This window comes from Haliotis rufescens, unplaced genomic scaffold (genome assembly GCF_023055435.1).
Source record: "Haliotis rufescens isolate VD_foot unplaced genomic scaffold, xgHalRufe1.0.p SCAF_84, whole genome shotgun sequence".
NCBI lineage: Eukaryota > Metazoa > Mollusca > Gastropoda > Lepetellida > Haliotidae > Haliotis > Haliotis rufescens.
Window position 1 is genome coordinate 1,064,693 of NW_025964377.1, and position 23,071 is coordinate 1,087,763.

Consider the following 23,071-nt stretch of genomic DNA (forward strand, 5'->3'; position numbering starts at 1 on the left):
ATAGTCGCCTTTTTAGCGATATTATCATGTTAATATAAGGTAATAAGGTATAAGAGTTCTCCCTGGGACCATGTTAATGTTTGAGTGTAAGCACCCAAAGCCATGTTCAGTCAAGTTTTTGCACGTAACACCTTAGGCCCTAATGCAATTTAATACATAGTGCACCTTGTGGTAGAAGACACCTCCGATATATAACAGCAGGCACTTGGGTATCCTTTGTAAAGATTTTATTACGTGTGGATAATTTATTTGCTGAGGTGCAGGAGGTGACTCAAATTCAAGCTATAGCTCCCGTGCACGTGTTGTGGATGTCATACACAAGGTAGTGACGTCAGCTGCTTTTCTATGTTACTCCACCCAAGATGAAACGAGGTGTGAAATTCTGAATCGCGTCAGTTATACTCCATGAACATTTTAACCAACCTCATGACTGTTCATTGTCCGTAACGTTTCCTAATGTACATGTTATGGGAGGTAAGATTGTTTAATAAATATAAATAGACGAACTCCCCATTGAGACTTGATACAGATCTGGTCATAACAGCTAATAAAGAGCGAAAGCGTGAGGTAAATACTGATTTGTACAGTCCTTTAGCTGCATGGCAAACGTTCATCCCGTTGTTGAAGGTGAGGTGAGGTGAAATTGGGTTTAACGTCGCGTCCAAGATTATTGCACTCATATAGCGACGTGTGTGTGTGTGTGTGTGTGTGTGTGTGTGTGTGTGTGTGTGTGTGTGTGTGTGTGTGTGTGTGTGTGTGAGTGTGTGTGTGTGTGTGTGTGTGTGTGGCTGCTTGTACTAGTCCGGACTGATGCCGATTTATAGTGCGAGCCCACTGAGATACCATGCCGCAGTTTAACATGAATACCCCACTCAGACACAGTATACTGACTCCAAGCCCACCAGTCCTTGTTTTAGCCCCCTAATGCCGAGCTCCAGACAGGGAAACAGCAAGTACCATCTTTTAACGTCTTTTGGTATGACACGGCCGGGGATGGAACCCCGGATCTTCCGCTCTCCGGGCGGACGCTCTACCACTAGACCATGGAGGCGGTCTCCCGTTGTTAAACCTACGAATACAACCACTGCGACCCTCCAGAGCAGCTATATTCCACTGACACAATGAACAGTTGGTTGTAAAGGTTTTTTAATGAATTTAGAGGGATACCTGTTCAATTGTATCAATTACTATGATTGAATACGTTTGACGTAAAGAAATCAGCATTATTTGATACAAACATGGCCAATTAATTTAATATTATAATAAAGAAGGGCGGTCGGGTAGCCTAGTGGTTAAAGCGTTCGCTCGTCACGCCGAAGACCCGGGTTCGATTCCCGACATGGGTACAATGTGTGAAGCCCATTTCTGGTGTCCCCCGCCGTGATATTGCTGGAAGATTGCTTAAAGCGGCGTAAAACCATACTCACTCACTATAATAAAGAAGCAAGGTGTATCTTTATTTTTACTTCGAACACATTATATATTACTTGAACATTTACATGTAGAGCACATGCTTTGATGAATAGACAGCAAAAGGATGCGATTATGTCTCAACGTCGAACTGAAAGTTACAGTACATCTCGTGTACGTAAAGTGTAGTAAACACGATAACTGGAACCATATCTAAGTCAAGAACCTATACTTTTACACAACCTGAAATACACATCGAAGAAGGATTATTTATGTGACATTTGTCTGTAACCGACCCTACATGATATGTGGAAAAAGGACTACTTCTGTAACAATTATGTGTAGCTGAATCTACAAGATATATTGACGAAGGGCCATTTCTGTGACAACTGTATGTAGCCGAACCTTCAAGATATGTTGAAGAGGGATTTTTTCTGTGACAATTGTCTGTAGCCGAACCTACAAGATATGTGGACGAAGAACTATATCTGTAACAATTATGTGTAGCTGAACCTACATACCGACGAAGGTTAGGGGGGGCACGTGATCAGCAATCTGCTTGTTGTACGAGGTGATTTAGTGGTGGTCAGACTCGTTGCGATAGTGCCCCACGGTGTATATCGTTGCTCATAATATCAATCGCTGGTATGACTGGTCCAGATTCGACTCTTTCCAGCGACTCACATGGAGCTTGGATTGTATACTCCCCAGGGAGCTGAGAATGAAAATTGAGTACTCCATTGAACTTCCAGTCCGTTTCTATTCCTACACTGCATTTCCTACAATGCGGGGGGTACTTAATATTTTAATAGTTAAACAGGGTTTGGACTAATGTGTGAGAAGGAATTTGAGCAACCTGTTGAAAGTTAAAAGTCTGCTCCTTTGCTGCAAACTCTTAAGCAAAGGAGGGGATACTCGGAAATAACTTTTCGTTTCCACAATTGTAAGATTTACAAGTATACATGCATTAGTATCTGGTAATAGTTGCATGATAACAATGAACGAATTGGGAAACGAACACGTTACAACCGATAGTGAAGCATGACTCAAGATGTCAAAACCATCAATGATGTTGATGTCAAGAGATCCTTCCTTTCACCCTATGGAGTGGGGTTCAGACACCTCCATAGTGACACACGCACGCACGCACGCCTGCACTCACGCACGTACACACGCACGCACACACGCACACACACACACGCGCACGCGCACGCACGCACGCACGCACGCACGCACGCACACACACACACACACAAACAAACACACACACCATACCGATCCACTGCCAAATTTGTCATGACGTCCCAGGTTGAGATTAGCTTGACGTTTATTTTGATGTCGTCAGACACGACCACGCCTATCAAGGAAGTGCAAAGTAAATCTGGACTGATCGATAACATGACACGTAACAAGCGACGATTACCTCAGCTTCGACGTTGTGCACACCTTTGACGTTTGTTGGCATTATTGCGATTGTAAGGTGCGACACTACACGTTGCCGTTGAGCATGGAGATGAGCTGCATGTAGACGATTTCTAATCGTCTGACCCGTAACTCGTACTCCAGCAGCCCAAAGAACGTTTGCAGCAGTTGGGTTTGCAGATTGAGCTCGATTTCGTAGAACCTGGTTTCGGATCAATCATCCTGCACTCTTGTTGGTGGGACCTGGAACGCCTTGAACGGGGTCGAACGTCAACATTTTGGGTTTATTGGTACCTGTTCCACTGTTTGCTAATCACAGACTGTTTATTCACATACAATGAATGGAATCAAGTAAATCTCAACAGTATGATGAGCAGAATTAATAAAATTGACATAAATGGTCCACAGAGACCTTCTTTGAAGGTGTCAAAATCAGGAATGACACCCTAAGCAGGTGTGTGGCGATATTGCGTAGGGGGGTGTTTTGGTGTTATGTTTTACAGACATAAACGTTCTTGCAAAGGAGCCGCCTCCGTGGTCTTGTGGTAGAGCGTCCGCCCGGCCGCGTCATACCAAAATACGTTAAAATATGGTACTTGTTGTTACCCTGTCTGGAGCTCGGCATTAAGGGGCTAAAGCAAGGACTGGTCGGCTCGGAGTCAGTATACTGTGTCTGAGTGGGGTATTCATGTTAAACTGCGGCATGGTATCTCAGTGAGCTAGCACTATTAATCGGCATCAGTCCGGACTAGTACAAGCAGCCACACACACACACACACACACGTGCATGCACGTCGCTATATAAGTGCAATAATCTTGGACGCGACGTTAAACCACATTTCACCTCACCTCTTGTATAGGATGTTTGTCGTCAACACTTATATTTGTTCTTATACTTGGTATTAACATATATATGCCATGATCTCTACTTTTTTTAAAGGGATAGGTTTCGTAAAGCTTCCAGAACCAGAACATCCCTTTCTACTGTAAGACGTGCATTGTGTGTACCCCGAGAGTGAAAATGTGCTTTTGTGTCGTTAACGAATTAGAAGTCCATGCACGTGTAATAATGCTCCACACATGTGTAATGATACTCCATGCACGTGTAATAATTCTTCATGCACGAACACCACGTTAATCATGTGTACTTTGCATACGGGCCACCACCTTTTTGATGACGTTGAGTTCATTGAGTGAATATTTTACCTAAATTAAACATCGAATATGTGATTCACACTTTGCCAAAAGACAAAAGGCATAATATGATTTGCATTATTTTTCTATCGTAGTTGTTGCCATTCAGCATGGAAACTATCATCTTGTAGGTAAAGTTGCTGTTGTGGCATGTGTTTTAGATGGTCCATGTCGTGACACGCATTTAGAGCTGTCACTTTCATATGTGCCACTTTCGTATCAATCACTTTCATATGGGCCATTTTCGAATGCATCACTTTCATATGTGCTACTTTCTTATGTATCACTTTCATATCTACCACTTTCGTATGCATCTCTTTCGTATGCATCACTTTCATATATGCCACTTTCGTATGCATCACTTTCATATGTGCCACTTTGGTATGTATCACTTTCATATCAACCTCCTTCGTATGCATCACTTTCATATGTGCCACTTTCGTATGTTCCGTACGTATGGCTAACATTTGAATAATAGTAAAATCTAAAAACTACAATATCACAAAATCCGAACATTATTCAAGATGAAGGATAGTTTCAGATACAATTTCTTACGATGACACATCAAAAACCCTTTATCTTATATCAGTTGGTATGTTTTAACTGAATCCCCGGTGGATCATAGAGAAAATGTGAGTGCATTCGACTGTTATTTCAGGCTTTGTTTAGGACAAACTACAAGCGGTAATCTTCAGCTCCGCATGTAAAACATTGCCTAGGAGAACTGGAAATACTTTAACTTTAATCTAGATTACAGCCACTGTACATACCACAAACTGGAGGTCACGAAAGTATAATCTAGATTATAGCCATTGTACATACCACAAACTTGACGTCACCAAAGTATAATCTAGATTACAGCCACTGTACATACCACAAACTGGAGGTCACGAAAGTATAATCTAGATTACAGCCACTGTACATACCACAAACTGGAGGTCACGAAAGTATAATCTAGATTACAGCCACTGTACATACCACAAACTGGAGGTCACGAAAGTATAATCTAGATTACAGCCACTGTACATACCACAAACTGGAGGTCACGAAAGTATAATCTAGATTACAGCCACTGTACATACCACAAACTGGAGGTCACGAAAATATAATCTAGATTACAGCCACTGTACATACCACAAACTGGAGGTCACGAAAGTATAATCTAGATTACAGCCACTGTACATACCACAAACTGGAGGTCACGAAAGTATAATGGCAACGACCAAGAAGCAGATCATTGACAGAAACGAAATACACTTTTATCACGTGACCTCAATTATATGGTGAGTGAGTGAGTGAGTATGGTTTCACGCCGCTTTTAGCAATATTCCAGCAATATCACGACGGGGGACACTAGAAATGGGCTTCACACATTGTACCCATGTCGGGAATCGAACCCGGGTCTTTGGCGTGACGAGCGAACGCTTTAACCACTAGGCTACCCGACCGCACCTCAATTATATGGACAACAACTGGACACGTGACGTGATTTCAAGCTGCTGGCCAATCACTGTTTGGAGTTGTGAGTACCATTTAGCTGAGATCTATTTAAAACAATTAGGAATTCCAAATTTCCATTCATTTTCGTCTGTAAACTCTGATGTGTTTCTTATATTTGTGTGATGTAATGATATTGGCAGACAAAAGGCACTGCGTGCAAAACACGCATACAAATGTCTTGTGCGTGTTTTGTCGATTTAGGCGTGAAACGCACGTTTCTGCGTAAAAGCGAACCCTGACCCGTGATTTGATCCCTTCATTGTGCCAAACTAGGTACTGGTCAGAGGCTTGTGCTTATAAATGAGTCTGTCTGTCTGTCTGTCTGTCTGTCTACATATATTCAGCCACTGAAAAGTATATCTCGCGAGTACCTTGAATTCAGTATAACATTTTCGTCCCATCACCTTTGCAGCCGTGCCATCTGCTTCGCTCAGTGGCACACCCTTGAGTGGAGAGCACAGCTTCAGCACCGTTCCAGCATTTTACGACGCTTCAACAAGTGAACATTTGCCAAAGAAATGACGGCATGTATGTCATCAAATATGCTGTGCAAAATAAGTAGGGGGTATTTTGTATAGAGGTTAAACTATAGGAAAATACACCAAGGTCTGGCAATGAAAGCACGGCCGTAGTTAACCTTTTTAATATCAAATAAGATTATTCCTTTTTTATTCAAGTTAACTTTCATTCAAGTTAAGTTACGGCACTGCAAGTGATTTATGCGGGAAAAACATTTCCGAAGAAATCAAGGTCCCAAACACAAGGGAACGTCAGCACTGGGATAATCGACGCTGGGCTTGCGTCATGTTTTCTGACGATTCGAGGTTCACTCTCGACTTCCATGACCGAAGTCGTAATGAGTGATTTGTCCACATGTACAGAATGATTGTTCTGGGGTCTGGATGTGGGTCCATAACGGTATGTAATGGTATCACAATGACTGGCCAAACTGCACTCCAAATTGTCCATGGCAGAGTCACAGGTAAGCACTATTCGGACAACACCATTGCACCTCTCGCGTTGCCACTTGCACAACGTGTTTGGCATTTTTCATATTTCAAGATGATAATGCCCATCATCGTGCAGGGATTGTATGTTCACGATGAACTTGTTGTTGCTACCCGTGAAGATCCGGGGTAGAGTAGGTCTTCAGCAACCCATACTTGCCGTAAAAGGCGACTATGCTTGTCGTAAGAGGCGAATAACGGAATCGGTTGGTCAGACTCGCTGACTTGGTTGATGCATGTCATCGATCCCAATTGCGTGGATCGATGCTTATGATATTAATCACTGGATTGTCTGGTCCAGACTCGATTATTTACAGACCGCCGTCATATAGCTGTGGTATTGCCGAGTGCGGCGTTAAACAACAAACCAACCAACCAACCAACTCTCACTGATCAGTGGAACAAGAGTCCAGCTGACATTGGTCGACCCATCACAAGAATGCCTTGTGCATGTCTGGCCAACAGAGGTGGTATTACCCGGTATTATAGCTAAAATGGATAGAATTATCATTAAACCGCCCGCACGTTATCAGAAATGAGCGGGCCACTGTAACTTGATTATGCCCTCATATTGCTTGACGACGGGCCATTATCAAGCCTGTTGTTAGGTGACGTCATAGGGTAGAGAAAATGACGTAACGTATTATAGTGATGTCATCTAGTTTGTTCTATGACGTTTCCATATTTGTAAAATGTGGTCAGTGACATTCGTGTTGATTGCTGTAAATGTTTCAAAACCGATGTTGTTGTTTCTTTTTATTTGATAACAAATTCCATCCATTTTAGCTATAATAACGGTAACGCTCTTTTTCAGGGCATTATCATTTGCAGAAGCCCTCGGTCTTTTCAACTGCCCTCCTTCGTCGGGCAGTTAATGGAAAACCTCGGGCTTCTACAAATGATAATGCCCTGAAAAATAGCGTTACCCTTATAATAGTGACGTTTCTAGTTTGATTCCAAGACCTCTTTAACGACCTAGAGCGCCACCATCTCATCACACCAACCATTAGAACACATAAGATCTGATCGCCTACTCCACAGCAGATATGATGACATCATTTCAATTTGCCAAACCATGTACAACTAGTTGATAAAAACATGTCTTGATGATTCCCACTACCTGCTACATGTATGGAACATCGTAGTGAATATACATAAATCAAATTCATAAATCTTTCTGGGATATCTTTTTGACATTATTGGTAATAATGCGTCAAGAAAAATGATACATTGATGCTATTTTGCACCAAATCATGTTCAACCTTAAACGTTTTTGCGAACACCTTGTGTCATCACAAAGATTCAGTGATAGTTTTCAACACTCTTTTGCCTTTTACGCCAAATGAAATCTGTTTCGGCACATGAGTGCCACTGATTGTACTTTTGCATTGACGTTTAATTAATGTTGTTCTAATCAATTTAAATTTAATTAGAGTCAGGATAATAATATGCGTTCACTTTTATTATCCAGTGTCCATTGTACAGATGCTAGCTGGCGACGACAACTCCGTGTCAGACCATCCATGTGATTTTGTGTGTTTCTAATTTTCATGCCCAACTCAAGATGAAGTCGGCTTGGGAAAGCAAATTTATCCGACTGTGCACAAACCGTTCTCAAGTTGATCGATACGGTGATATTATCACGTATGACGATTCGTGTATCGCTGCAGGGTGTTTAAAGCCGTCAAAGTGCAGGCGTTGTACGACAAGAAAAGTCACCAAACAATAGGCAAGATCACTCCTCTTCTTTGAACATTCAATAAACTACAATGCCGTGTTTTATGAAAAGTTAAATTCTTTTTTTTCTTCAGGTTGAGATGACATTTTATGTTGGCCATATAAATCATCAGATCGTGTTAAATGTATGCAATGTTTTGAATGTAAATATTGAGATGTATTTTTTCCTTAAGACTTTTCCGATTTTATCCAAATTAGGTGCAATTCCATATATTTAATAGAGGTTGTCAAATAACTTTGGATCTTACACGTGTGTCAATAGTCCCATGGTTTGGCAGCCATATCGGTGGTTCGTTTGTTGTTTAACGCCGCACTCAGCAATATTCCAGCTATATGACGACGATCTGTAAATAATTGATTCTGGACAAGACAATCCAGCGATTAATATCATGATCATCTATCCGCGCAATTTGGATCGATGACATGCATCAACCAAGTCAGCGAGTCTGACCAGCCGATCCCGTTAGTCGCCTTTTACGACAAGCATAGTCGCCTTTACGGCAAGCATGGGTTGCTGAAGACCTATTCTACCCCGGATATTCTCGGGTCTACAGCCATATCGGATAGAAGGCTTTTCGTATGCAATCAAAGTGTAGTTGGCCGAGAAAGTCTTATAAAAATCGACAAATTTTGTATGATTTTAAATTTTATAAATTTTTTAAATTTAGCACCGTCGGGAGATGAGAAACATTATATCATTTAGATGGCCTGACACTAATCTCCACTAAACATAGAAAAAGTCTCAATACACTAATATATAACAGTAAGGCGATAGAAGTAGGGAATTTGAATATTATGCGCAGCATCTAGAAGGATGGATGAGGGAGGTTTTTTTGGGTAAATATTCACTTTATTTTTTCAATGAACCTCGATATGTTTGCGACCCGTGAAGATTCCGGGGTAGAATATGTCTTCAGCAACCCATGCTTGCCGTAAAAAGTGACTAACGGGATCGGGTGGTCAGGCTCACTGACTTGATTGAAGCATATCATCGATCCCAATTACGTGGATCGATGCTCATGATGTCAATCAATGGATTGTCTGGTCCAGACTCGATTATTTACAGACCGCCGTCATATAGCTGGAATATTGCTGAGTGCGGCGTTAAACAACAAACCAACCAACCAACCAGCGATTTGTTTGCCCTCCTGGGTCATAAATACTTGTTATACCCCAACTCGATCAGATAGAGTCTGAGTGGATGAGGCATACTTTAAGTAGTTTCCAAAAAATCCCTAACGTTGCCGAGCAAAATTATCACTGATCCCCGCTTCAGCTGGGGGTATAAATGCTCCATATTACCCTGTCTGGCAGTCGGCACAAAGGGTTGAAATAAAGGCTGGTCAGTATACTGTGTCTGAGTTGGGTATCCATATTAACTGCAGCATGGTATTCCAGTAGGCTTGCACTACATAAACGACACGAGTCTGAGTTAAGACAAGCTGCAACCCCCACCCCCTCCCCCACCCCCCACCCCCGCCGCACTGCCACTTCACCCACATTACACACACACACACACACGCTTGCATGCACGCTATATAAGTGTAATAATCTTGAACGCGACGTAAAGTCTCTTTTCATCTCACCTCACCTCTGTCACATTACACAAGACACTTGGTAATGTCAATTGGTTTATTGAAGTTTGCCTGCAACCAACGCCACAGACGTCACGTGACCTCCATTACCTGCAAATGTCATGGCAACGGTGTTTGATGACCGGACATGACCTTCGGGTACCCAGAATTCCCACATCTGCCATTGTGTCTTAGCTTCGTCTTTATCAGCGTCATACAGCATGAATGTGGATGGCAGCTTGTACCCGTTGAACATGATGCTGAGGGGTTTGCCATTGGTGTTCTTGGTCCGACTCACTCCAACTCTCAACAACGCGGAATTGTAGCCAGAGCTTGGCACACTGATGGTAGTCTCAGCATGGCCGTTGCTGATGGGGATTATCATCTCCTTACCGTAGTAGGTGTTTTCGTTGTTGGTACGCACGCTTCCAAAGTTGTAGCTTGTTTTAAACTTGTATAAGCAGGTAGACTCCCCAGGGAGACTAACCTTGCCGCTGGTGGAAAAGTGTATGTTTGAGTGCATTGCAGGGTTACCGTTCTCGTACTGAATACACGTCGATTCGCCAGAGGTAGGATTTATCCACCCGTTCTTAAAGTCCAGCTTGACATTCTGTGTTGAGGTGCCGTAGTTGTGGAGAAGAATCGACATCTCTTTGTTGTTTGGGTCCGCTAGAGCCAGACAGGCAACTAACCTCTCCCATCCGGAGTATTCGCTGGTTACCCTAAGGAACTTCTGATTATTATACAAATATTTCCAGAACTTGAAGAATTTGGTCATTTGAGTCTCTTGACCATTCCCTGTAAACAAGGACCAGTTGAGGCTGGTGTGGCCGGGGTATTGTTCATTGGACAACATAAATACAATGGCCCTGTCTATAAACTCTCTGAGGTTAAGGTAGGTGAACATATGACCGTTGGGTTGGTATATAGTTGCAAAGTCTATCAAACCATTAGGGGACCACTGATCCATTCCCATAACTCGATCCCTTCCAAACTCACTGATGATGATAGGAACGTTTTTACCCTTCTTGATATGTGAATAATTTTCTATCATATCAATAGCAGCAACTAGTCGGGCTTCGTTGAACCCGGTGAAGCGGTGATTACCATCCGAAACACGCAGATCATTGTAGGCATGGAAGGAAAAGAAGTCCAAATGATCCAAAGACATGTCTAGAAATCCGGCTGCTTTCTTCCACAAGCGGAAATTGTCCATATCGCCCATTTCCAGGCTGTATCCAGAATATGTGGGCCCACCAACCTTCATTCCAAAGCGTGACTTCAGCTTCTGGGCGACAATTCGATGGAAGTCAACAACAGTCTGGTCAGACAGGAACTGCCAGTGAGCGTTGGGTTCGTTGATGACTTCAAATATATGGGGGATGTGGCCACCTGTGTAGTCCTTGGCACTCTGAACCATTAGCGACACAAACTCTGCTGCAGCGTCAAGGTTGTTGGGGAACTGCCCTTGGTGTTGAGACGTGTCCATCCATTTCGGCCAGTGCGTACCTTATTGAAACATTAGTCCAACAACATTGTTAAGATTTGCTATATTTGTTTCATTTGTCTTATATTAATACCCATCAGTTGGTTGGTTGGTTTGCTGTTTAACGCCGCACTCGGCAATATTCCCGCTATATGACGGCGGTCTGGTAATAATCGAGTCTGGACAAGACAACCCAGTGATTAACATCATGAGCATCGATCCACGCAATTGGGATCGATGACATGCATCAACCAAGTCAGCTAGCCTAACACCCGATCCCGTTAGTCGCCTTTTACGACAAGCATAGTCACCTTTTACGGCAAACATGGGTTGCTGAAGACCTATTCTACCCCGGAATCTTAACGGGTCCATACCTATCAGTAGTATCAGACTTTGTTATTGGGTTAGAAAAATATAATGATTTGTTTCCAATGATTGAGATGGGTTGTGTTTTGTTTTAAATGGTAGACAAAACTTCTTTTTAGTTTGCTTGTGTGTGAAACAATCATTGATATATGCTTTTAGTTTGTCAACCACAAGAGTAAACATCTACGACCTGTGACATATTAAGGTATATCGATAATACTGAGAACAAATATTTTTTCGAAGCAGCCTTGGCTTCAAATACATTGGTACTTCACATATCAGGATGGCCAAAACCTGCAAGGAAGCAAGTTAATGTATGTCATCTACTTGCAGACAACCACGCCCCTAATATGATGGATACAAACAAAAACATGACTAATGTGCCGATTAAGTTTCCAACTTACCACTAATTTCCCAGACCAAGTTATCAATATCACTGCCGTACCCATTCCGTTGGCCCATGTATGTTTTCCATATCTTTGATTGCAATGCATGGTCCTGGGCGTAGTTCGGATTTGGGTAGCCATGGTGACTTGGATTCTCGGACCACTAGTTAACGTGAAAGTAAATAAAGTTCTTAAAAGTCCTTAATTTACAATATTTAATATTTAACATTGATTTTGTCTTTCACACATCGCACGTGCAATTTCACAACTGATAAGCATTTTCTTTCTCGCAAGATACAATTTTAGACTCCAAATCTAATAAATCAAATCAAATAAATCCAAATTTATCGGCGAAGTCGGCATACGTTGTTCATTTTGACAACCACTAACAATCGGAACAGCCCCAAGATTGCTTTTGGAAGTCGGTCAGGACACTTGAAAGGGCTTTAAGATTGCACAGATAAGAGTCTACAGGACATTTGTTTTTACACATTCTTGCTGACAATGCATTGCTATTCATGTACCTATGTCTATGTGAGTGAGTGAGTGAGTGAGTGAGTATGGTTTTACGCCGCTTTTAGCATTATTCCAGCAATATCACGGCGGGGGACACCAGAAATGGGCATTATACCCATGTCGGGAATCGAACCCGGGTCTTCGGCGTGACGAGCGAACGCTTTAACCACTAGGCTACCCGACCGCCCTACATGTCTATGTGGTAAATGAGACCACTATGAACACCGCGATACGAACTTCATGGAGTTTTGGAATCCTACATAAAAGAAGAGTGAGTGAGTGAGTTAAAGTTTAATTTCACATCGGCAATATAAAAACAGGCTATAGATCACCACGGTAGGGTCCATGGGGTACTTTTGCTACCTGCATGGACCCACATCAAAGAAGAATTAATGTCTACATGTCTTCAGATTTTTTAGATTCAACTAAAGTTGATAGTACCGACGCAGTTTGGGCACATGTCTCCCTCACAGTTGTCTTTACACTGGTCTTAACAAGTTCTGTTATCAACCCCCCCCCCCCCCCCCCCCCCCCCCCCATTAATCTGTTCTGCTTATTTATAATGATTATGTAATTTTAGGCCTTGATAGTGGTGAGTTCCAGTAATGTATATTCTGTTTCAGTGTGTGCATTCTACCAATGACAACATGGCACACATACTTAACCTACACCCAAAGATATTAGGGGCGGTCGGGTAGCCAAGTGGTTAAAGCGTTCGCTCGTCACACCGAAGATCCGGGTTCGACGTGATGTTGCTGGAATATTACTAATAGCGGCGTAAAACCATACTCACTCACTCACTCAAAGATATTAACCGGATCCTGTACTCTTTTTGCCCATTATTTAGTATACGATTCGACAGCATCCATAATAATTTTAAGGTTGTGTAGCTGGCCGATATTTGAATATCTGACGAAGGTCGATATTGTCAAAGATAGAGACATCACCTGCAACTTTATTATGCCTCAAAGCGAGATTAACTAATCAGAGAGCAGCACTACTGACCCCCACATGAGCCCGTAAACCGTCAGTAAAAATAAAAAATCCAATCCACAATATCATTAATTGTGATGAGCAAAGACATTTTTTATTAAAGAAACCACGTTCGTGACTTTATTATTAAAAAAAAAAAGGTCACCGACTTACAAATAGCATCGTCATAGAATATACTGTATGATGACGTCACAAACAAGAAACGTGACGCCAATGACGTCACATAGCAATGGAATAGATAGCAGCCCGTCGTTTAGGGAAAGCGGACAGCTATCAAGTTTCAGTGGCCCGTAGATTTCTGTTAACATGCGGGCATTTGTATGATACTTCTATCCATTTTAGCTATAGTACTTCAACAATATCGAGCAGGGCTCACGCCACGCCCAATATTTTCCTGCTAACTTAACATGACACCGTATACGGCATCTAAAGACACCACAACTAATAATATGACCAACACTAGTCATACCACACACACACACATACTCACATGCACACACACGCACGCATGCACACACACGCACGCACACACTCACACACGCACGCACACACTCACACGCACACACACACGCGCACGCACACACACACTCACACACGCACGCACGCACACACACACGCACACACTCACACACGCACGCACGCACGCACACACACTCTCATTCACACACGCACGCACGCACACTCACACTCACACACGCACACACTCACGCGCACACGCACACACGCACACACACGCACGCATGCACACAAACACACGCACGCACGCACACACACACGCGCGCACGCACACACACTCACACGCACACACTCACACACACTCACACACACACACACACATTTGTATGATACTTCTATCCATTTTAGCTATAGTACTTCAACAATATCGAGCAGGGCTCACGCCACGCCCAATATTTTCCTGCTAACATGACACCGTATACGGCATCTAAAGACACCACAACTAATAATATGACCAACACTAGTCATACCACACACACACACGCACACACACACTCACATGCACACACACGCACGCATGCACACACACGCACGCACACACTCATACACGCACGCACGCACGCACGCACACACTCACACGCACACGCGCACGCACACACACACTCACACACGCACGCACGCACGCACACACGCGCGCACGCACACACACTTACACGCACACACTCACACGCACACACACACGCACGCACACACACACGCGCACACACGCACACACACACGCGCGCACGCACACACACTCACACGCACACACGCACGCACACACACTCACACACGCACACACACGCACGCATGCACACACACACGCACGCACACACACACGCACGCACGCACGCACACACGCACACACACACGCGCGCACGCACACACACTCACACTCACACACACTCACACACACTCACACACACACACACACACACTGGTAACACGTAGTAGTCTAATATAATTACTGAAGCTTGTCGGATGGATGCACTTACATTTTCAAATAAATGGTCATTCAGATCTCTGTTCAGCCAACGTCCAGATGGAGTTCCAAGAGACTTACAATGGGAGATCAGATTGAGTCGGTCCAGCCCATTATGCTTGTTCCATCTGTCAGATTCGTAATGAACTCGTCCGCCCTGGGAAAGCCATTGGTTGTAGATGGTGACAGTGGTGTCGGAAAGGACGGTGTGTCCCAGCAACAGGATGTACACTGCCAGTCCCGGGGATAACATTGTCAGAATTCTAATAGTTCTATATCAGACCTATTTATATACTGCAATATTTATGTGAAAACGACCACATGTTAGCCTGTCCCAACACATGGTTAAATGTTATCACGGATTGCAAGTTGTTTTATGCCACTGAGATAACATGCAGCTTGTTTGACCCATTATAATGAGTGAGTGAGTGAGTGAGTATGGTTTTACGCCACTTTTAGCAATATTCCAGCAATATCACGGCGGGGACACCAGAAATGGGCTTCACACATTGTACCCATGTCGGGAATCGCACTTGGGTCTTCGGCGTAACGAGCGAACGCTTTAACCACTAGGCTACCCGACCGCGACCCTTTTATAATGACTCGGATTGGTTGAGAAAAGATATTGCTGTAAAAGTTAGATGACAAGATAATCTTCATTTTGTTTACCATATTAGACATCCATATAGAGAGTGAGTGACTGTGAGTGAGTTGGGTTTAACGCCGCTTTTAACAGTATTCCAGTTATATCACGGCGTGTCAGCTATATGTGGGAGGAAAACCCGAAATGATGCAGGTCTCAGACGTTTACCACTTCGGTTAAACCCACGAGCACGGCTATAGTGCTGACCAACCTAGAAACAAAATCGGGGCGAACCGGGATTCGAACCCACAATCATAGGTTTCTGGCGTGCCCAAGGGACGCAACTCTGCACAGCGAATCGCGGCGCCTTGGACGACTGGGCCGCCCGTGCCCTATACAAACCTATGAACTTACATGTGTATCCTGCTCGTAAGGGGTGACTTAATGGACCGAGAGGTCAGGCCCGTTTATCACAAGGTTGATCGCGTGTCATCGTTCCCTGAGGGCGTGAATCGGTGCTCACAATATGTATCCAGACTCGAATATGTACAGACCGCCATGCGTCGTTACACAAACAAACAAAGAAACAAATAAAACAAATAAATAAACAAACAAATAAACAAACACATGATTATGTTTCTTGAATTACTGATCTTAGAGGAAAATGCATATCCATGTGGTACCCCTTCATATGTTTAATAATGACTAGACACCTTCAGGTTATCTTTTCTGCTCATGAGAGATAGACCATCCTTGATTTTCAACCTATGTAATTGGATAACTTTGTTTGTTTGTTGTTTAACGCAGCACTCAACAATATTTCAGCTATATGACGGCGGTCTGACATCATGAGCATTGATCTAAGCATAGTCGCCTTTTATGGCAAGCATGGGTTGTTGAAGACCAATTCTACCCCCTATCTTCACGGGTAACTAAAAACGTCCTTTGGATAGTAAGCAGGCTAGAATATGAAAATATGACTTCATAGTTTTTGTGAATAGTTAAATATTACTTCTCCCCATCAAGTTTGTCTCCAATCGATTACATAAACAGACAACACTATCGGATGGTGGCATAAGCAACGATTCAGGTCATCCTTGGCAGTTCTTGAGAAGTCGGCAGGTTAAGCAAAATTAGAAATTGCCGTCCATTTCGGATAGCACTTCTGGTTGGTTGGTTGGTTTGTTGTTTAACGCCGCACTCAGCAATATTACAGCTATATGACGGTGGTCTGTAAATAATTGAGTCTGGACCAGACAATCCAGTGATTGATATCATGAGCATCCATCCACGCAATTCGGATCGATGACATGCATCAACCAAGTCAGCGAACCTGACCACCCGATCCCGTTAGTCGCCTTTTACGACAAGCATAGTCACCTTTTACGGCAAGCTGGGTTGCTGAAGACCTACTCTACCCCGGATCTTCACGGGTCTGACACTTACGGCATGAAATAGGCACTAACGAAAAGGCTCAAAGTCGGAGTCTATATCTGTATTTATGATGAAGCTGAGTTGAGTGGGGACCATGGACACGTGCCCTGCCGTGTGGTTTATTCGTATCTTCTTGATAAGGGCACACGAAGCTTATCTGTGAACCCTGAAAAGACTGACAAGTCGTGACAACAGCTACACCTTGTATGTCAATATGTGTAACTCTGCATGCAACTCACATGCTATCAAATATTCGGTACATGTAGAAGGGGGGGGTGTGTGTGTGTGTGTGTGTGTGTGTGTGTGTGTGTGTGTGTGTGTGTGTGTGTGTGTGTGTGTGTGTGTGTGTGTGTGTGTGTGTGTGTAATAATACCGCCAATGGAAGTACTCCTTTTTGGAATTCAATATATAAATACTACTCAAGAGAAGTTAAACAACACCCTATTCGTCGACATTACTTTATTAAACATGTAAAAAGGCCCACAGTACATTACGTTCAATTTAAGACGGAAACAAGTCGTGACAACAGCTACACCTTGTATGTCAAAATGTGTAACTCACATGCTATCACGTATTCGGTACATGTAGAAGGTGGGTGTGTGTTTGTGTAATAATACCGATAATGGAAGTACTCAGTTTTGGAATTTAATACATAAATACTACTGAAAAGAAGTGAAACAACACCCTATTCGTTCCCATTACTTTAACAAATATGTAAAAAGGCCACAGTACATTACGTTCAAATTAAGACGAAAACGTTAAAATATGTGTACCCTAATATATATGTAGTACAGGTAATAAGCATGACATTAGTTCTTAAAGGAACTCTTACGAAATATACGATACAGTTATAAAAATAGCTTAAATAGGAGGGGGTACGGTTGGCCCAGTCGCCTCAATTCGCTGTGCAGAGTTATGTCCCTTGGACAAGGACATGATGGTGGGTTTGAATCCCGGGTCACCCCGATTATTTTTCTAGGTTTGCAGTGCACAATACCCACCAAAGATGAAAACGTCCGAGACCTGCATCACTTCGGGCTCCCACATTGGAATACTGTTAAAGGCGGCGTTGAACTCATACGCAAAAGTGTTCTAGGCAAGATGTATACCATCTATTCTGAAATCAAGCAGTGTTTCAAATTGGAAACAATTGTGTCCGCATTATACAGACAGTAGGCCAATATATTCTTACCTATATGCCTAGCCCCGATCACCCAACAATGATGATGATGCCACCATCTTCAGAGCACCTTCAGAATACAGAATCTTCTCGTGTTTGCCGCAGGTCACGTGTCTCAAAGACAACAACCACTTTTTGTGAGACCTCGTCGGACGCGAACTAGCGACATTTGCATCGTCAACCCGACAGGTAACAGACTGAGCTACGTCCTTCCACACTGTGAAACCGGACTCTGTACCCTTTGGTTTTTTTTCACCCTTTGTTATATTATTAATTTTGTTGTCCTTACATGTACATAGATATGCTCTCTGCCTCATGGCATTCCTGATGAAGGAGTAAGCATATAGTCCGAAACGTTGTTTTCTTCAAAATAAAGAAGTATCCATCCATATATTCTCTTCCTTATGTGCAACACTTCTAAATGCCATTCAAAAATTCAGAGTATATTACTTATCTATGATCACATTAGTGTTGGCTTCCACTGTCAGTTGCTAATCACCTATCAGGGCCAATCATCTGTTTCTTATCAGCTGAATATTCTCATATGTTTGGGAAGCAAATGTATTATGCGAGCGCCTTATTTATGAAATAGTGTCAACCAAGTTGCCATATTTCGACCAAGTTTGTTGGCATAATCACTCACACATCGGGAAACCGCTATCTAATGGCCCAGGGAATGCACTTTTGTAAGCCAGAAGACACCACATCGTTGTACAGAGCTTACTAAAAGGACGACCTGCCAAGTGGCTTAATTGTCATGTCTATCTGATCGAAATACCAAGTTTATTGGATTTGTTTATCATAGCAATAACACTAACCATTTTATGATAAATCTATTCCTGATGGCTTCAGTATATTGTATCTTTCACCCCACTAACATACTTATTTGTTTCCTCTAACAACCTATCACCTGCTCCTTGCATATCATACCTCATATGTGATTTGAATCAAAACAAACAAAATATTTGTTAGGGGAATTTTATCTACTGAAGTTTTCCAGCAACAAGTGCGACGGATGTCACGTGGCCACCGTTCCCATCAAAGGTCATGCTGACGGTGTTTGTTGTTTTCATCTGTGATGCAGGGACCATGAACACCCACACGTTCCATTTTGTTTGCCCTTCCGTCTTCATAGCATCAAACAGCATGTAGCTTGTAGACAGCGCGTGGCCATTGAAAACAACACTACGAGGTTTTGCATTGGCATTCTTGTCTCGGCTAGCTCCCACTCTAAGATAAGATGTATGGTAGCCAGAGCTGGGAAGATGGATGGTGGTCTGCGCATGTCCGTTGCTGATGGGGATGAGCATGTCCTTGCCATAGTATGTGATCTCGTTGTACGTGCTTATTCCGTTAAAGTTGTAGTTGGTTTTAAACTTGTAGAAGCAGGTTGAGGATCCGGGGAGACCAACGGTGCCATGAAGCTTGGACCTGTCGAAATGGTAATCAGCATTCATAGTTGGTTTATCATTTGCGAACAGAACGCATGTTTCTACACCCGTAGAGGGGTTGATCCAACTGTTTGGAAAATCAAGTTTTACATTCTCAAATTTGCTGCCATAGTTGTGCAGAAGAACTACCATCTCTTTAGTGTGAGGGTTTGCAAGGGCAAGTGGTGCAACTATTCGCTCCTGTCCATTGTATTCACTTTGAACTCGGAGAAACCTTTGATCATAAACAAAGTTTTTCCAAAACAGGAAGAATTTGGTCGTTTCAAGGGGATGACCATCCATGGTAAATAAGGAATAACGAAGGGAAGTATGACCCGGGTATTGCTCGTTTGAGAGGAAAAAGATTGTAACTCGGTCGATAAACTCTCTCATGTTAAGGAACGAAAACATGAAGCCGTTTGGTTGATAAACGGTTTGAAAGTCTGTCAGTCCATTTTCAAAATCGGGGTCAACTCCGAACATGTTACCTAATCCAAATTCAGTGTTAACTAACTGAACATTTTTTCCTTTCTTTTGATGAGAGTAATTCTCCACCATGTCAATAGAAGCAAACAGACGAGCCTCGTTGATGCCAAAGTAACTGTGACTTCCACCCGATATACGCAGATAGTTGTAGGAGTGGAAAGAGAAAAAGTCCAAGTGATCAAGAGACATGTCCAGAAACTTAGCAGTTTTCTTCCAGAAGGCGAAGTTATTTTCATCTGCTCGTCGTAAGGCCATGCTAGTGTACGATGGTCCCGCAATTTTCATTCCAAATCTTGACTTCAGCTTGTCGGCGACGGCCCTGTGGAAATCTACATTCGTTTGTGGGTCAATTATCTTTTCAATCCAATCAGGTTCATTGATGACTTCAAACATGTAGGGAAGTCGCCCGCCTGAGTAGTCCTTGGCACTCTGAACCATCAGCGACACAAATTCTGATGCAGCGTCAACGTTGTTGGGGAATTTACCTTGATGATGAGACTTATCTATCCAGCTGGGCCAGTGCTGACCTGTAAAGGAGGAACATAAACAATAAGATAATAACTCAAACATACTCCTCCATGTTTGACTAGTATGTGTGTGGATAGATGAAGGTGTAGACATTTAACACTGTTTGGGGGAATAACAGATTGTAGGTATTTTGGTGACAGGGTTATGAGGAGCGAAATCGGATTCGACATCTTTTTTGGTCATCAGGTAACTTTAAAAAAGCTACAGTGCTCTTTTTACATCTTCTTGTAACTTATGACTTAATGATACCTTCTATGTTCCAGACCATGTTGTCAATGTTGTTCCCATATTCTTTCAATTGTTGCATATACCAATTCCATGTCTTTGACTGGAGTGCATGGTCCTGGAGATAGGTAGGGTCTGGGTAACCATGGTGACTCTGGCTTTGCGGCCACTGAATAAAACAAAATAAGATTGTATGGATGTGCAAGTTTTTTTAATGAGGAAGAAGAAATACTTGCATAACGTCTGTGTTAGGATTAAAGGAACATAATTTTTTCAACGACAGTATTGTCGCAACAAACATTTATTTAAAAAGGATATTCATTATGAGATTAACAAATAGAGTATCATTTTGTGATACATATAGGTAGCTGAACTGCAGTACTAACCTGCATATGTAATATTGAACAATACAAGTATACCACCTTGATGAAGATTCAAACATACCTTATTTGATACTTTTGATAGAACTCGTTTGTGCTATATGTGCTTTATGTAAGACTATCAGACTTTGCAGACACAGCTCAACACCAAATAGTTATTTATGTTTCTATTCTAAAAATACCTACATCGATTGTATGACTATGCAAGAACATGTTCCATCACCTAACCCATAGTCCTGTGATTCATCATTTGTGTTTAAGTGTATTCCTTGCATAACTTTTCTTTCAAATGAACATTGTGAAAAACACCCCATGCTCTACCCACTCACTTTATATGTCCTCTGGTGAGAAATATAGAGTTCTTTATTTCAAAACATTTATACTTTGAAATAGTCGTGCAGTGATACATGACAGATCTGACCTGTGAAGATCCAGGGTAGTATAGGTCTTCAGCAACCCATGCAGGCTGCAAAAGGCGACACTGCTTGTCGTAAGAGGCGACTAAAGGGATCGGGCGGTCAGTCTCACTGTCTTGGTTAATGCATGTCATTGATCCCGATTGCGTGGATCGATGCTCATGATAGTAATCACTGGATTGTCAGCTCCAGACTCGATTATTAACAGACCGCCGTCATATAGCTGTAATATTGCTGAGTGCGGCGTTAAACAACAAACAAAACAAAACCAAACCAAAACATGACTGACCTAATATGTTATTGCACCTGTTACCATGTTTCAATGAGCCCAGGTATAGGCTTTACGGATCAAGGGTGGTAGTTGATGTGGATTTTGGCCAAGTGGCCCCACAGAGCGAGTTTCCGTTTTTTAAATCTTTGTGCTACTAGGTAGCAATTGAATTCTACTGGTTCTATCTATATGAACATGGGACCTTGCAAATTTGCAGCAAAGGAACGCATTTAAAAACTGGCATCTAGACGAAAGTATGAGAAATGATATTCAGATAGATCAATCAACACACTCCAGATGTCTCATTCACTGTTTGTTGGAACACGACTCTTTACAATATACCCATCAAAGCATGGTTTCTGCAGGCATACTCAGATATTGAAATCATTGATGAATCATATCAATTCCTAAAATCTTTTCTTCATGAAAGAAGCGTTTTACTTCATACGTACATTTGGAAAGAGACTCAGGTCTCTGTTCACCCAACGACCGGGAGCCGCTCCAATAGATTTAATCTTTGGAATAAGGTTCAATTGCGTGAGGCCATTAATTTTGTTCCATCTTTGAACTTCATAATGGACACGTCCACCCTGGGCGAGCCACTCGTTGTAGATTGTGACGGTTGTGTCAGAGAACGCCGTTCCCAACAGCAGCAAGGTGCACAGAACCAGTGGTAACATCCTGCACTGGAATTATCATCCTTCTGTTAACCAACGTGGACTTTTAAATGTTTGAATCAAAGCTGTAATCTGCATGTGAAAGGAATATTTGGCAGCTGTCAGGTGACCGAGAAAACATATTTGATATATGAGTAAACAAAGTTAATGATAAGGAAATGTCTGTCAGACTCAAGAGAGTTCCTCTCTGCGTTTCTGAAGTACTCAAACGTCAAGCATTTGGCAATCTGAAAGTTTAATGCTTACTTTGTTCCCACTTGTAGAAGATGTGATGAATACATCATTACCATGATATAAAAATGTCATGTCATGAGGGTCATACTGTATTCCCGTGAATATCCGGGGTAGAATACGTCTTCAGCAACCCACGCTTGCCGTAAAAGGCGACTATGC

At 42.5% G+C, this 23,071-nt stretch overlaps 2 protein-coding genes across 2 annotated transcripts; both read right to left on the minus strand.

Moving 5' to 3' along the window:
• Positions 1-9,888: 9,888 nt before the first annotated feature.
• Positions 9,889-15,321, minus strand: LOC125371592 (beta-porphyranase A-like). Its single transcript, XM_048390148.1, has 3 exons — positions 15,082-15,321; positions 12,101-12,245; positions 9,889-11,353 (listed from the first exon to the last, which is right to left on the minus strand). Exons 1-3 carry the CDS (start codon positions 15,319-15,321, stop codon positions 9,903-9,905), a joined length of 1,836 nt encoding a protein of 611 aa, XP_048246105.1. The 3' UTR covers positions 9,889-9,902.
• A 3,908-nt stretch (positions 15,322-19,229) lies between these two features.
• Positions 19,230-22,723, minus strand: LOC124123921. Its single transcript, XM_046487125.2, has 3 exons — positions 22,454-22,723; positions 20,959-21,103; positions 19,230-20,708 (listed from the first exon to the last, which is right to left on the minus strand). The coding sequence occupies exons 1-3, from the start codon at positions 22,679-22,681 to the stop codon at positions 19,249-19,251; spliced, it is 1,833 nt and encodes a 610-aa protein (XP_046343081.2). The 5' UTR covers positions 22,682-22,723; the 3' UTR covers positions 19,230-19,248.
• Between the last annotated feature and the right edge of the window lie 348 nt (positions 22,724-23,071).

Bases quoted from the DNA above. Each gene is read 5' to 3' on its own strand.
- LOC125371592 (XM_048390148.1), bottom strand. From the start codon at position 15,321: ATGTTATCCCCGGGACTGGCAGTGTACATCCTGTTGCTGGGACACACC. The intron at 12,246-15,081 runs GTAAGTGCATCC...CACGTTAACTAG, and splicing joins ATGACCATTTATTTGAAAAT to TGGTCCGAGAATCCAAGTCA. The intron at 11,354-12,100 runs GTAAGTTGGAAA...TGTTTCAATAAG, and splicing joins CTTGGTCTGGGAAATTAGTG to GTACGCACTGGCCGAAATGG.
- LOC124123921 (XM_046487125.2), bottom strand. From the start codon at position 22,681: ATGTTACCACTGGTTCTGTGCACCTTGCTGCTGTTGGGAACGGCGTTC. The intron at 21,104-22,453 runs GTACGTATGAAG...TGTTTTATTCAG, and splicing joins ACCTGAGTCTCTTTCCAAAT to TGGCCGCAAAGCCAGAGTCA. The intron at 20,709-20,958 runs GTATCATTAAGT...CCTCCTTTACAG, and splicing joins CATGGTCTGGAACATAGAAG to GTCAGCACTGGCCCAGCTGG.